Genomic DNA, 15,754 nt, shown 5'->3' with positions numbered 1-15,754 from the left:
ACTCCAACGTACTTACTAGTTGCCTCTCACTGGCTGATTTTTCTTCCTAGTACTTTTATCATTTCACATGTGAGCCACTGGAGACAGGTGGAGATAGACTTTTTTTTTTACCTCATTCCTTACTGTATCTTTGGTGCATAGAGTGGCTGACACATAAGTAACAATAAAAAACTGGTTGAATGAGTAAAGGTATTCATGTTTCAGTATTTAGCAGAAATATTAAATAGATCACTAAATATTTTCAGAATTAGATTGCTAGAAATTTTCCTGTTTTAAAACAAAGCATTACTTTTCTTGCTCCCTTTCTCCTATGTACAAGGTAAAACTATCTTAGTTACACATCAGGAAAATTAAAAGTAACATAAAAATATTGTTTTTCATACTCAGGAGAACATAAGGAATGCTTTTCTTTTTTGGACCATTGACTTTGGAGGAGTAGCTTACATATCTTACAATATTCTACCAATCTGTCTAACATTTATATATAATAATTTTATTAATATAACATGCCAAGACATGTGAATTAATGCACCTTCTATCTGGCAAATATCATATAACCCTTTTATTAATTACAATAAAAATATTAAAAAAACAAACTATAAAATAATACAGTGGGTCATTTTAGAGTTAGCTGGCAAATATTGAATGTCACTAAATAATATTTCATTAAAAATAATTTATGTGGAACTGTAATGGCCTGTTAGCTTCTTGAAATTTCTGAAAAAGACCTTGGGTCTTTTGACTAATTGGTGCTTTAATTTCTCAAACAATTAAGCAACAGGAACATTGTCCCCATGAGAAATAACATGTACTGATCATCTTTAGTGTTCCCAGCAGTGCATTTAGTATTTTACTGCATTGCCATCTCATCCAGCAAATTTTTATCACAGAGGTCAAGTACGTTGTTAAGGTCATATAGGGATTATGACTTCAATCTGACTCCCATACCAGTATTTTTTCTATCAAACTATGAAGATGAAAATCTTTTTGTATGCACATATATTCAACATTCAGAGTTGCTATTACAAACATTAGAAGGGCCAAATAAGCTACCACTCCACGAGCACTTAAATGACTAAAGGCAAGCACAAGTTAAATGACTAAAGGAACAAGAATACTTACTCATCTTTGACTGTAACTCTGCATTCTTGTCTTCAAAGCTATCAGCACCAGTCATAAAACTCTCATAGCATTTTATGGTGTAGTCCAGAAACAACTGGTTAGATTAAATAGATTTAAAAAAGTCATGATTCTATATTTAGTTGAGTGAAAATTTAAACAAAAATGAAGGCAGGAATAGTAAATAGTATATATATCCTTATGAATCAGAGACACAAATCTGTACTATTTTTTTTTCCCTAGTCCTGGAGCTTCAACTCAATGCCTGGGGATTGTCCTTGAGCTTTCTCAAAGCTGGTGCACTACTACTTGAGCCACAGCACCACTTCTGGCTTTTGATCCTCCAGTCTTACTTCCTGAGTGCTAAGATAACAGACATATAGCACTATGCTCTGTTCTATACTTTTATGTCAACTTCTTTTGGAAGTGGTATATGTGACAATATACTTAAAAAAAAACCCCAAACCTTTATTATTATTATTATTATTTTTGTCAGTCTTAGGACTTGTACTTGGTGCTATCTCTGTGCTCTGTATCTCCACTTTACCGCCCTGCCCCTAGGCCTGGGCGTAGTCCCTGAGCTCTTCAGCCCAAGGCTACCGCCTTACCCCCCAGAGCCACAGCACCACTTCTGGTTTTCTGGTGATAAATTGGAGATAAGAGTCTCACAGAATTTTTAGTGCCTGGGCTGGCTTTGAATCATGATCCTCAGATCTTAGCCTCCTGAGTGGCTAGGATTGAGCCACTGCACCTGGCACCAAAACCTTTATTTAAAAAATTTATTTAATATTTCAAGCTTCTGTGCCTAGTGAATTTTAGAAAATTATGTATCTTAAAATAGTGGATCATTGATCAGTATTTTCAAAAATGAATTTTAGGACTGGGAATATAGCTTAGTGGTAGAGTGCTTGCCTAGCATGCATGAAGCACTGAGTTCAATCCCTCAGTGCCACATAAACAGAAAAATCCAGAAGTAGAGCTGTGGCTTAAGTGGTAGAATGCTAGCCTTAAGCAAAAGCAGCTTAGGAAAAGTGCCCGGGGTCTGAGTTCAAGCCCCAGGATCAGCAACAAAACAAAACAAATTTTTAGAAAGCAAAAATAAATCTGTGTAAAAGTTCATATTAACTTCAACAAAGATACATTTCATTTGTAATATCAAATCAATTCATTATAGTTTATGGTAATGTATGATACCTTATTATGTACAATCCCATCTTCAGTTTCTTCTCCCCAAGGCTGTCCATCATCAAATACAGATGAACTTTCCTTCATAGCAGTATATATCTAAGCAGTATACAAAGCACAAAGTTGATTGAGTTTTCATGTTCTGTCAAATTCATTTCTGCTGTCATTTTTAAAAGCCTTTAATTGTAGGACTGAGTTTAGAATATCATCCTTAAAGTTGGGCATGGTGGTTCCCATCTGCGATCTCAACACTTGGGAGGATAAGACAGAGTTCAAGGAAACCCCGGTCTGCAGAATCAGTGCTTGTCTTAAAAAGTGGCTCACACCTGTAATCCTAGCTACTCAGGAGGTTGAGGTTTGAGGACCAAGGTTCAAAGATAGCCTGGGTACAAAAGGACCTGAGATTCTGATCTCCAATTACCCTCTAGAAAACAAGAAGTGGGGCTTGGCTCAAGGGTAGAGCGGTAGCCCTGAGCTGAAGAGCTCTGGGACAGCACCCAGGCCCATGTGACCCACCAAAAAAAAAAAAAAAAAAAAAAAAAAAAAAGAGTGTGTGTGGGGGAAAGAACCTTGCTATTTCAGTAATTAAATCCCTCTATGATTTGGAAAGGATGGTTCCATATTTAGTTGATCCAGAGAAATATGCTGACATTTATGCTGTTACTAATTCAGGCAGAGCACGTATGTGTTTTAATTCAATACTGAGTATGCATTAGTGAACTGTCACATACAAGATGATCCAATATTTCTTAGAGGAGCTAAATTCTGATGCTCAAATGTTATCAACGAGCCCCTTCAGTATGTACAAATATAATCAATCTATCTATCTATCTATCTATCTATCTATCTATCTATCTGTTTTTAGTGCTGGGATCACAGGGCCTTATGCATATCAGGAAAGCATTTTACCACTAAGTAATACTAGCCCCAAAATATAAACTTTAGATTGAATTTCACAATAAACAAACTTAAGAATGTTATAGATGTTTAAATTTGAAGTGATAAAAATGTCACTTCAGGTGAAAAGTTTATTCTCTAATCTTGAAATTTAGGATTTAGCATTTTCACTTTGATTACTAAGCAAATCTCTTGGAGTACACCCAACCTTCCCCTCCTACTCATGGTTGTTAGTAGAGGAGATGGAGGAACTCAGCCTTAATTATTGCTACTCAAACCAGTTACGTTCCAAGTTTTGTTCAAGAAAGACTAGTACGAATGAGGGGGGAAAATCAAGCTTTGTTGTAAAATGTTCACAAACAATTTGGGAAAATATGAAAAATATACAACAATGAGCAGAGGCTATTAAGAAACCAATTGTATTGTCATTTAGAGAAAAATATTCTCATCAATCTAGTAAAATAATGTAACTTTCAGTAATCATTCTTGGTAAAAAAAAAATAGCAGGTAAACTTCAACACATAAAGCATTATCTCCTACCTGAATATATTATGATTAAATGATAAAATAGAAGATACTTATCTTGAGAATTGTGATAGCCAGTGGCTCACATCTGTAACCCTAGCTACTTGGGAGGCTGAGATCATGTTTTGAGACCAGCTTAGGCGAAACATTTTTTGAGACCTCTTCTAACTAATGGCTGGGTGTGGAGGCACTTGCCTCATTTGGCTTTGTGGAAGGCTAAGTTTGGAAAGATCTTAAGTCCAAGCCAGTCTGCCAGAAAAATCTATGAGCCTCCATCTCGATGGAAAGAATTTAGGTGTGGTATGAGTCTGTCATCCCAGCTATGATGGAAGGTCTAAAATAGATGTGTCTTGGTATAGGCATAAGCCTGGGCAGGGAGCCAAACCCTATCTCAAAAATAACCTGTACACAAAAGGGCTATTGGCATGGTTCAGTGATAAGACTATTTGCTGGGCAAGCACAAATACCTGGAAACGTTCTCTGAACTACATTAGGGGATTTCACTGTGTGAACATCATAGTGTACTTACATAAATCTAGATAGCCATCAAGATGTACTTCAAGATGTAAAGATGTACAAAGCTCCCTCTCGATTAATGAAGCCCATTGTTTTATACTGAATACTTTTTCTTTTTTGCCAGTCCTGGGTTTGAGCTCAGTGCCTGAGCACTGTCCTTAGGTTTTCTCAAGGCTAGAGCTCTACCACTTGAGCCTCAGCACCACTTCCGGCTTTTTTCTATGTATGTGGTAACAAGGAACCGAACCTGGGTCTTTGTGCATGCTAGGCAAGCACTCTACCAGTAGGCCAAACTCCTGGCGCTATACTGACTACTTTTAAATTTATTTATTTTTGCCAGTCCTGGGCTTGAGCTCAGGGTTTGAGCACTGTCCTTGGACTTTCTCAAGGCTAGCACTCTACCACTTGAGCCTCAGCACCACTTCCAGCTTTTTGCTATGTATGTGGGGTACCAAGGAATCGAACCCGGGTCTTCGTGCATGCTAGGCAAGCACTCTACCACTAGGCCAAACTCCCGGCCCCTACTTTTAAATTTATATTTACATTTTCTTTACTTTTTTTGTGATACGAGGGAAATTGAACTTTGGGTATCACTTGAGCCACATTCAACTCCTAAACATTATTTTTTAAGTAGCAGTACACTCTAATAGTAAAATGAATATAATAAAAAATATACTACTATATTCACTTATTTCTATGAAGTATGTACTATATATGCTATACTTACATATGACTGGCAGTGGCAGTGTGGTAGGTTTTTCTTTTTCTTTTTTTTTATCAAAGAATTTATTAACATTGATTTTTACATCATATTTCAAATGATGTGTTTAATAAACAAGTATTCAAGAAGGGAATCTCTATATATAATCACTGGCACTTAAGATTTTAAAATTAGGCTGAGGGTTTGTATATCATAGATACATATTAATCTATGTAATGAAATATTATGTCTATAGAGTCATAAATTTTTATGTTTATGTAGTTGTGTTAATATTTCCAATACCATGTCCATAGCATTGGATATACAAATATTGAGTCCTTGCTCTTGTACTACTTGGATCTAATAGCCACATATTAAGGATACCATGAGCCTTTTGTTCCTTTGATCTTGACCTGTCTCACTTAACATGATTTGCTCTAGATTCATCCACTTCCCTGAGAATGCCATTACTTTATCTTGTCTATTGACTATGTTTCTTTTTCTTTTTTGTGTGCTGATCTTGGGGCTTGAACTCAGGGCCTGGGTGCTATCCCTTAGCTGTTTTGCTCAAGGCTAGATCTCTATCACCTTACCAACAACTCTATGTCTGGCCTTCTTCTTTGGTACTTCACTGGATGTAAGAGTCTAATGGACTTTCTTGCCCAGACTGGCTTAGAACTGTAATCTTCAGATCTCAGCTTCTAGAGTAGCTAGGATTACAGGCATAAGCTACTGGTGCACAGCTAGGTTTCCTTACATCAGTATCAACCAGAGATATGTGAGTAATGGTTTATAATACCTATAATGTCACTGAGCCCTAGATATTTTTCAGGTCTATAAAAATTTTGTATGATCATTGTTGTATACACCATCAACCTTTGATTGAAATGTCTTTAAGTGGCACAGTACTGTACATATCTTTCAAACTAATAAAGTACTTTTATTTTTATTTTTTGCCAGTCCTGGGCTTGGGCTCAGGGCTTGAGCACTGTCCTTGGACTTTCTCAAGGCTAGCACTCTACCACTTGAGCCTCAGCACCACTTCTGGCTTTTTGCTATGTATGTGGGGTACCAAGGAATCGAACCTGGGTCTTCGTGCATGCTAGGCAAGCACTTTACCACTAGGCCAAACTCCCAGCCCCTTTTGACTTACTTTTATTTAAATTATAAAACATCATAAAAACTATCTATGAATTTCTCCTGTTTTGCATTTACATTGAAGAATTTAAAATCAAATGTGCTTTGAAAAACTACAACTTTGAAGCTGACTTTAAGAAAAGTGGTGGGGATAATGTTAGAGAAACAGGAATATTTTTTTGACAAAGAAGCATTCTTAAGTGTTTAAAAAATATTAAATTACATACCTTGATGCAGTCTATTAACCAAACCAAGGCTGCCATAATATGAGGCCAGGTGTGAGGGGCTCCCACTGTATACATGGAGCTTTTGGGTAGTGCGAAAGGATATCTATACAATGAGGAAAAAAATAAGTTAACTTCTGCTGCCATAGTAAAGCACTAAATTGAGAAACTACACTGAAAACCTCTGTATTTACTCTAGTCTTGATTTGTTTAAAATCCATCTGTTGAGATTCTGCCCTCGTTACCTTACTCATCAATGATTTTATGTATTTTTGTGATTTCTTCTCTATGGATTGCTTTGTATTGGAAACCCTTAAATTGCAGAATTTGATTTATAACCAGAATGCTAAATTTCCAGAATATCTTTTGTTCCCTTAATGTTATCTCAATAAACTACCTTTTATTTTTATTTTTTTGCCAGTCCTGGGGCTTGAAATTAGTACCTGAGCACTGTCCTTGGGCTTTCTCAAGACTAGAGCTCTACAACTTAAGCCATATTCTAGCTTTTTATTATGTATGTGGTACCAAGGAATTGAAGCCAGGTCTTCGTGCATGGTAGGCAAGCACTCTACCACTAGGCCATGCTCCCAGCCTCCGGTATGAACTTCGAATCCTCCCATTCTCTACCCACCCTGTGTTTACCATTTTTTTTTTCTTTTTGAGGCAGTCTTGTGTAGCATAAGTCAAACTAAAATTTGCTATGCAAAGTACCCCAAGCTGGCCTTAGAATGATGATTTTCCTGTCTCAGCTTCCCAAATGTTGGGATTATAGGAATATACCAATCACACATGGCCTGTGCTTTTATTTTATGGTCTTTTTCAATTTTGCCTCACTCTATTTTACTCCAATCTTGCTGTTTTTCACTCCTATAAAATCTGTAGTAACCAGGCTGTACTCTCTGTACAGTATTATTTGAGCTTGTTTAGTGCCTTATGTGTATCACCTGTAATTTTGTAATAACCTACTGCTATCATTGGAATGTTTGTCCCTCAGAACTCAGGTGTTAGAAACCTAATTCCCAAAGTCCTATTTTAGTGATATATACATGGTACTACTGCATGGTGACTGACCCTTTCATGGATGGATTTGTCCATTCCGGATTAGTAGGTTACTGTGAAAGTGGTTTTGTTTTGAAAGTGAACTCTCTGACACAAATGCCCTCTTTTGTCATGTGATACTCTTTGTCATGACATGACCCAGCCATAAAGCCATTCACTAAATGCTGAACCAATGCTAGCCCTATGTTTCTGGGTTACCCAGAACCCTGGGCTAAATAAACCTCCATTCTTTATAAATTTCCTACTCATAAGTACTTTTGCTATAACTAAACAAAAAACCCTCCAAAGGCAAAACCTGAACAGAATTATGAACAGTTGTGTTTTATTTACTCTTCAATTTATTGTGTGTATATATATATATATTTATATATGTTTATAGTGATCATCTTGAAACATGTTATATCAACAATTCAAACTTTTTACAAATTTATTGAGTTTGGTTCCTCTGAGTGTTCCAATACATTTTTTTTTTCCTTGCCAGTCCTGGGCTTGAGCTCAGGGCCTGAGCACTATCCTTGGACTTTCTCAAGGCTAGAAGCTCTACCACTTGAGCCTCAGCACCATTCTGGCTTTTTTCTATATGTGGTACTGAGGAATTGAATCTGGGTCTTCGTGCATGCTAGGCAAGCACCCTACCACTAGGCCAAACTCCCGGCCCCTCTAATACATTTTTTAGGCTGATAAAATATACATACCCAAGATCTTTAAAAATTCTTGGAACCTCTTCTTCAAATTTTGTGTCAGGAAGTTCATATGAAGGGCATAGGAAGCCATAGAGAAAACTGAAGATCTTAAGGAAGTCCTTAATAGAAGGAGCTTGAAGAGACTTCATGGATACATTATATGCATAACCATTTTCTGTAAGAAACTACAATAATTTTTATTAATCATTTTTTTGAAACAGAAAAGAATTATTGGAATAAGGTCATACAACTTGACTAACATAAAATACCTCACAGAGTTGTCGAATACACTGCTGAATGAATGCTTTGTCATTAAGTGGTCTTGGGTCCTTAATTTTTTCAGAACTGGAAAATATACCAAGCTGACTATTCCGGGATCCATTTCCACTTGTTCTGTAAACATAGTTTTTAAAAAGGCAGTGAAAACAATATCCTTCTGCAATCAAGTATGAGTTATTTTAAGGTGACTGTTCTATTTTTCCATTAACTAAACAAAATTCTATTAATCAAAGTAGAAGACGAGTAAAGTATGATATGATAGCAGTCAGAGATAATTTTGAAATATTTCTATGGGTATGTAGCTCATGGCAGGGCACTTGCTTAGTATATGCAACGCCTGGGTTTGATTCCCTGGTTTGTACAAACAAAACAAAACACACAGACAAAAAAAACCTTCTGATGTTTTTTTACCTTACTGACATACATCATTCTTTAAGCATGTACTCTATTATCTCAATTATATTCCAGAAGCACAAGCCTTAAAAATATAATTACATTGTTACCATTAAGAGTTTGTACAGAGTGGTTACAATTCTATAAGTCAGCTAATGAGTACAATTCTTCTTAGACAATCCTTTCTTTTGCTTTCCCCTAGTTCCCCCTTCGGATCTCTGCCCACAGTTACACAGTTCTCTTTTTTGGTGCCAATCCTGGGCACTGTCCCTGAGCCTCTTTTGATCAAGGCTAGTACTCTATCACTAGATCAACAGTGCCACTTCTGGCTTTTTCTGTGTATGTGGTACTGAGGAATCAAACCCAGGGCTTCATGAATGCTAGGCAAGCACTCTACCATTAAGCCACAATCCCAGCCCCCATTGTTCATTTTTTTTGGGGGGGGGGGTCAAGTTGAGTCACAACACAACTTCCCATTTTCTAGTGATTAACTGGAGATAAGAGTCTCACAGCTTTGTAGTGCCTGGGCTGGATTTGAACCATGATTCTCGGATCTCAGCTTCCCGACTAGCTAGGATTACAGGCATGAGCCACTGAGCCTGGTTCTCATTGTTCATTTTTTTAAATTAAACCATTTATTAACATTGATTTTTACATCATATTTCAAATGACGTGTTTAACAAACAAGTATTCAAGAAGGGAATTTCTATATCATTGTTCATTTTTAAGGTAGCGTATATTATACTGGATATTATGACTGCATTTGTTCACCCTTCTTCCTTCCTCTTTGCTCCCCCAGAACACAACAAAAATAACAACAAACAACACAACAATAATTACACAAGTTAAATCTACTTTTATACTAAAAATAAGATGGTATTTGCTCTGGTAACTTTTACTGCTTCATAAGTAAAGAATAAGTTTGTCACCAGCACATAATGCCTAACATTTTTATTTTTTTTGTCCTGGTTCTTGGTTGAACCCAGGGTTTGGGTTCTGTCCCTGAACTTATATGCTCAAGGCTAGTGCTCTAACCTCTATTTCCAGCCTTCTGGTGGTTAATTGGTTTTATGTATTCTAGGCAAACACTCTACCACTAGGCCACAATCCTGGCTTTGGAATATATTTTTAATTGAATATATACTTTAAAATTTCTCTGAATTTTAATCTCTAACATATCAATAGATACAGCCCATAAAACAAAAGTGCATTAGTGTCCTTATTATAATTGTGTAGAGAAATTGAAAACTGGGCTGGGAGCTGTGGCTCAAGTGGTAGAACACTAGCCTTGAGAACATTCAAGGACAGTGCTAGCCCCAGGACTGGCAAAAAGCTGTATTAGAAGATAATTCCTCTTGATTAAAAAAAAAAAAATCCATGATTCTAGCCGGGCGAGTGGTTCATGCCTGTAATCCTAGCTACTCAGGAGGCTGAGATCTGAGGAGCTCGTTCAAAGCCAGTCTGGGCACTTAAACACCATGAGACTCTTACTTCCAATCAACCACTAGAAAACCAGAAATGGCACTGTGTCTCAAGAGATAGGGTGGTAGCCTTGAGCTGAAGAGTTCAGGGATAATGCTTAAGCCCAGAGTTCAAGTCCCATGACTGACCCCCTCAACCAAAAAAATAGATAAAAAAAAAGAAAAATCTATGATTTTGTAGTTATCTGAGAATTAGGTATATACAATTTTCAATCAACTGTTTAGTTGTAACAAACAAGAAAGCTATTGAGGTAGCTCTTAATAGCACATAAAATGGTGTCTACCTAAATTTTATTTTATTTTTTATTTTTTAATTTTTTTTTGTTGGTCATGGGGCTTGAACTCTGGGCCTGGGCACTGTCCTTGAGCTTTTCAGCGTAAGGCTAATGCTCTATCACTTGAGCCACTTAATTTTTTTTTTTTTTTGAGTTAACGTCTTATTATAGCCAGGACTGCCTTCAATAAACTATTCTCCATTTTCTACCTATAAACTTTTAGAATTACAGGAAAGTGCCACCATGCTGGCTCTAAAACTTATCATTTTAAACCATTGAAAACTAGAGTATAACTTTTGTCTTGAAAGGGACCACTTCATCTAATTTCTTTTTTCCTCTATCTGAAAGCACCAATGAATGGTTACAAGAATGTCTTCTAGGAAGTGTGGCACCTCAAGTGGTTGAGTACCAGCCTTTAGCACAAATAGGCTCAAGGACAGAGCCCAGGCTTTGAGTTCAAACTCCATGACTGGCAAAATGGATAAATAGATAAAATAAAATGAATGTATTCTATTGGGAGTGTAGTACAAGTGGTAGAGTGGTTACTTGGACTGTACAAGGCCCTGGTTCCAACTTACAATACAACAACAACAACAACAACAAAGAAATCTCTTATTAGAACAAATAAAAATAGTATTACCTTTTACCAAATATAGACACTTTTCTCTCAGATGTAGGTTTACTTATACTCAACTTTCCAAAGCTTGGTTTCTCTTTGCTTAAAGAAAAATAGAAAACTCTTTAAAATATGCATAAAAAGTATAAGCTCAAAAAACATTGGGAATATATTAGAACTAATATTTCCTTGATTAATATTATTCAAAACAATAAAAGATGTCAGCAGCAATCTCTGATACGACTGCAATGGGCTAATATAAGTTACAATGCTAAAATGTTAAGAAGCAGAATACTTATCTACATTATTCTATCCTAAAATATGTACATTTATGGATAAGAACTTTAAGTCATATATTCATAGCAATTTTGAATTTTTCTTTGAAAGCTTACTCTTTCCAAATTAAAAAAAAATTTGACTTTGTTTTTGTAAGTACATTATGCATAAACCAAAACCAAGAATAGTTGGGGAAATGTTCATCAAGACTCTTCTCTTCCTTCAAGGTGGTACCCAGTGCAAATAAGGATGTGCCTTCAGAATATTTGTTTATCTGTCTATTTCTTGGTCCATGTTGTATATTACTGAAAAACTCATTGACAATGAGTTTAATACAACTTTAATACAATTGAGGACATATGTTTGTAACAGCACAAAAATTCTGTAGGGCTGTAAGAACTGCCTAGTGGGCTGCATGTAGCCTGAGAATACATGTTTCTTGTATGTTTCTGTCCATAGCCTGAGGTGGTCTACCTGTACTGGGCTGCAAATGGTTCTACAAATATCCAAATGGCCATTGGCAGAATAAAAGTTCCCCACTCCTCAAAATGTATTCAGAAAAATATATTTCAAACATCTAATAGAAACTCACATTATGTAAACACAAGGAATTTATCAAGTAACTTGCAACTAAGTATTAATATCCCCTCTCCACAAGGGCTAACACAAAGCCTTCTGTTAATGAGCAGAATGTCAGTAAGGAGAAAATCTACAGTTTATGATACCAAGCTCATACCAAGGTAGACAACATTCCCTGTGAATTTTGAAGGAATGGTTTGAAGCAGTTCTGTAGCCTTTTACTACACTGTAGCTAATCAAGACAGCAAATAATACTGCTTTGATTTGATTAAGAACTTTGGTGGTAGAAACATCTTTACTAAGTTCAGAATTATAGAACAGAGCCTGAACAAACAGCTACAAGATAAAAAAGGAGAACAAGTAGTGAAGGATTGAAGGGAACATTACTTTTAGAAGGAGCCTTGCAAAGCACTTAACTTTGAGAATTTAAGAAACAAATGAGATAAATCATAACACTTAACGGATATACCATTTTTAGAGTTCATGCACCCCAAACTAGATAATATTGGAAATAGAGACCCATCATACTACAGCTCATTCCCGCCCCCGCAAGTAATGGGGCTTTAACTCAGAGCCTGGGCACTGTCCCTGAGCTTCTTTTCAAGACTGGCTCTCTACCACTTGAGCCACAGGCACTGGATCCCATCTTTTCTGAGTAGTTTATTGGAGAAAAGAGTCTCATGAACTTTTCTGCCTAGGCTAGCTTCGAACAAGAATCCTCAGATCTCAGTCTCCTGATTAGTTAGGATTACAGGCATGAGCCACTGGTGCCTACCCATATAGTACATCTTTGTATCAATTATTTTTTAATGATTTCTTTGCCCAAGACAATAGGTATGAGAAACACTTACGTTTGAGGAGTATAAAGGCATTGTTTATTCATATCCAAGGATCTCAACTCCTGCATAGAGAGACGGCCGGCACCACCAGTGAAAACTGAACTGCGCTTCATGCTTATGGCCTACATTCATGAATGTAATGTTAGCAAAAGTTCCACAGGTAAAAGGTATATTGAGCAAAAACTTTATATTCAATTTCAAGGGAAAGCAGTGTTTTGTTTTTTCAAGACAAATATCATGTACTACCTTTACTTGTTCACACACATACAAGTCTTCATTTGCAAGGAACACTCCAAGTACTCAATACATACATTTACTAATGATACTTGATATATAGAGGAATGTACTAGTCAATGCAGAAGATACAAAGATGAATGTGATTCCTATCTTTTCAGGAGTACCCATGCTAGCAAAATCCCTGAATATTAATCCTGACCATATACCTGTGTCTATTTCAATGGGAAGTCACAGACAGCCTGATAAGAGCTATTTCAAGTTCTCTTTATTCCCCTGCTTTATGCATCAGGGAAGATAATTATTCTGTTTCTTTTCCTAATGTCAGTCTCCTTTATACTCAATTACTGTCCTTCTGGTTCCAATTTCAAGGTTTATTCTTGGATAAACCATCCAGTCCACAAATGATTTGTAGCATGCTTCTATTTCCTTTTTTATCATCTTAAAGAAAATTGATTTTATTCTATTTCAGTACAATGTAACATTTAAGATTTTGTGCACATTTTGATCCAGTGTTTTATATACAATCATTTTAAATTATCCTATCATAATACAAACATAAAACCAGAGAATAAATCTGTCAAGTATGCCAGAGAATAAATCTGCCAAGTATTTTTATCCTTATCTTTAATCCCATGTACAACACGCTGTCAAACAACATAAAACTCTGGGAAGGGGGATGTGCAGTGCCAACTGTACTGTAGCTTTCTGTATTAAATATATGTGTGGACAATTTCTTTTAAAAAGAAAATGAGGGGCCAGGAGTTTACTCTAGTGGTAGAGTGCTTATCTAGCATGCAGGAAGACCAGGGTTCTATTCCTCGGTACCACATACATAGAAAAGAAAAAGCTGGAAGTGTTGCTATGGGTTCAAGTAGTAGAGCTCTGGCCTTGAGAAAGCCCAAGAACAGTGCCCAGGCTCTGAGTTCAAAGCCCGAGACTGGCAAAAAAAAAAAAAGTCTTTATGAACTTCGCAAAATGCAAACAAGTTCTGTAATGAGGAAAAACTAACTACCACTGTGGTTGAGCCTGAGTATTACCATTTGTTTCACTTACTGAAACTAATGCCTCCCTTACTGGGGTCGGGTTTCCATTTTCAAAACACGATTAGCACCTCACTCTCACTTCCACTGGAAAGGCTGTCTTGCAGTAGGTCAGGACTGACAAATCTTTTGATCCTGTCTCCATCTCTGATATCAGGCACTCTCCATGCAGCCTTCTGAATAAGCTCTGCCCTCCCTACCAGGAGGAAGCGGACATTTGTGATGATTTTTACTTCTTTGGGCGCCCCTCCCACTTCCTTTATTTTTATTTTTTTTAATTTTGTTTCGCGGATCTAGGTATGCTTTGGGCTTCGGGCGTGCCAGGCAGTCGCTCTACGCCAAGGATTCTCTCCTACCTCCCAGCGCTGTCTGCTCTCCACGAACACTTAAGATGTAGACTTCCAGACAGCCTAACCGCGAGCAGGCCGCTAAGTGTGCAAGCTATGGTGGTCCAAGAAGCCAGCACGTCCTAACGACCGACGAGTTCCAGTCGTTCCCTCCCCACCCGCTCCAGTCTCTCCATTCGTGTCGCCTGGACCCTCCTTCGCGTCCCTTCCGAACGCGCTCCGAAAAAGCAGCCCCCGGGCAGCCGCGGCTCGAGCTCGCTGAGGACAAGCAACAACACCACGCCATCACGCCAAGTGTCACTGCTTACCTTCCTTGCGGTTTTCCGACAAGCTCCAGGGGTCGAATGTCTCCAAGCTACCACCGCCGCCGCTCACAAACCAGAGAAGCCGCCAAAAACGGGGACCTGCCCCTCCGCCAGTCTCCGCGGCGGTTTGAATTTTTTAAAAATCTCCGCCGAGCTGACGTCATCGCGCGCGACCTGCGCTGCCACGTAATTCATTCGCGCCGGCTGCTACTCGTCGCCGGAAGTCGTTTCGGAGTCCCGCCCCCCCGCCCCGCCGTCTCGCCGGCGCGCTCGCGTCGCTGACTGAGGGAGTGTTTCTGCTCAAGGTCAAGGTCGGCCTGTATTTGAAAGTTGGCACTGAAGATCCGAGACCGTCCCTGTCGTGGGGGAGGGATCTGGGCGCTCTCGGTCTCCATGGAAACGCCTTTTCCGTACAGGAAGATGGTGACGCCCATGAGCTGTGTTTTCTTCGGGGTTCCTCTTTAGGCCGGGGCTGTTTCCGTGAGGAAGTCGGAGACGTTGGCGTGCGTGTTTTCCGACCGTGGACGAGGTGAGGTGGCTGTGGTCGCCGAGGCCGCCGTCCGTATTCCCTCTGCCCTCCCGGTTCTCACGGTCCTCTACTGGAGGACTGCCCGTCAGAGGCCTCCGCGCCCACGTGGCTCTGGGTTGTTGTGAGGAACCAATAACTGTTGTTTCCTAACATTTCACCCGGACCTAAACATTTCCTGGAAAAGTGGTACTAGATCTCCGAGCAAAAAGTTGACATAACCTAAATCCTGTACTGTCATTAATTTGGATTTTAATTTGGAGACAAATTACTCTTTCTTGTCTGATTTTCAGTTTTTTTTTTTTTCTTTCCCCAATTAAAGTTCTACATCTCATTAGCCATTCCTGGGCCTCTTCATCTCACGAGATGGCCAAGAAGAGGGGGCCCAGGGTCCAAAGCAGAGATGGCCATTTGGGATGAGCAGCTGTAATGGGTCAAGCATTGTGTACCACATTCCGAGTGGATTCTCTTCTTTATGTAGATAATCTCTTTATACGGGATTGTGAATTGACCTGT

The 15,754-nt window shown here is 38.3% G+C and overlaps 2 protein-coding genes across 6 annotated transcripts in view; one reads left to right on the top strand and one right to left on the bottom strand.

The window, feature by feature from the left end:
• Ndc80 (NDC80 kinetochore complex component) overlaps positions 1-14,867 on the bottom strand; it is a 29,917-nt gene extending 15,050 nt beyond the window's left edge. Inside the window, exons 1-8 of the mRNA XM_090353376.1 lie at positions 14,716-14,867; positions 12,796-12,905; positions 11,114-11,191; positions 8,315-8,438; positions 8,058-8,230; positions 6,307-6,409; positions 2,314-2,403; positions 1,123-1,216 (exon numbers count right to left, since the gene is read on the bottom strand). Coding sequence (XP_090209502.1) covers positions 1,123-1,216; positions 2,314-2,403; positions 6,307-6,409; positions 8,058-8,230; positions 8,315-8,438; positions 11,114-11,191; positions 12,796-12,896 — 763 coding nt within the window. The 5' untranslated portion in view covers positions 12,897-12,905; positions 14,716-14,867. The remainder of the gene's footprint in view (positions 1-1,122; positions 1,217-2,313; positions 2,404-6,306; positions 6,410-8,057; positions 8,231-8,314; positions 8,439-11,113; positions 11,192-12,795; positions 12,906-14,715) is intronic.
• A 122-nt stretch (positions 14,868-14,989) lies between these two features.
• Positions 14,990-15,754, top strand: part of Mettl4 (methyltransferase 4, N6-adenosine) — a 206,795-nt gene continuing 206,030 nt past the window's right edge. For all 5 annotated transcript variants that reach the window (XM_090353372.1, XM_090353373.1, XM_090353375.1 and 2 more), the window contains exon 1: positions 14,990-15,241. The gene's annotated coding sequence lies outside the window, so the exon portion shown is untranslated. The remainder of the gene's footprint in view (positions 15,242-15,754) is intronic.

This window comes from Megascapheus bottae, chromosome 19, assembly GCF_031878675.1.
Source record: "Megascapheus bottae isolate mThoBot1 chromosome 19, mThoBot2.hap1, whole genome shotgun sequence".
NCBI lineage: Eukaryota > Metazoa > Chordata > Mammalia > Rodentia > Geomyidae > Megascapheus > Megascapheus bottae.
The sequence above is the reverse complement of the archived record's forward strand: the minus strand, read 5'-3'. Positions and strand labels throughout refer to the sequence as shown.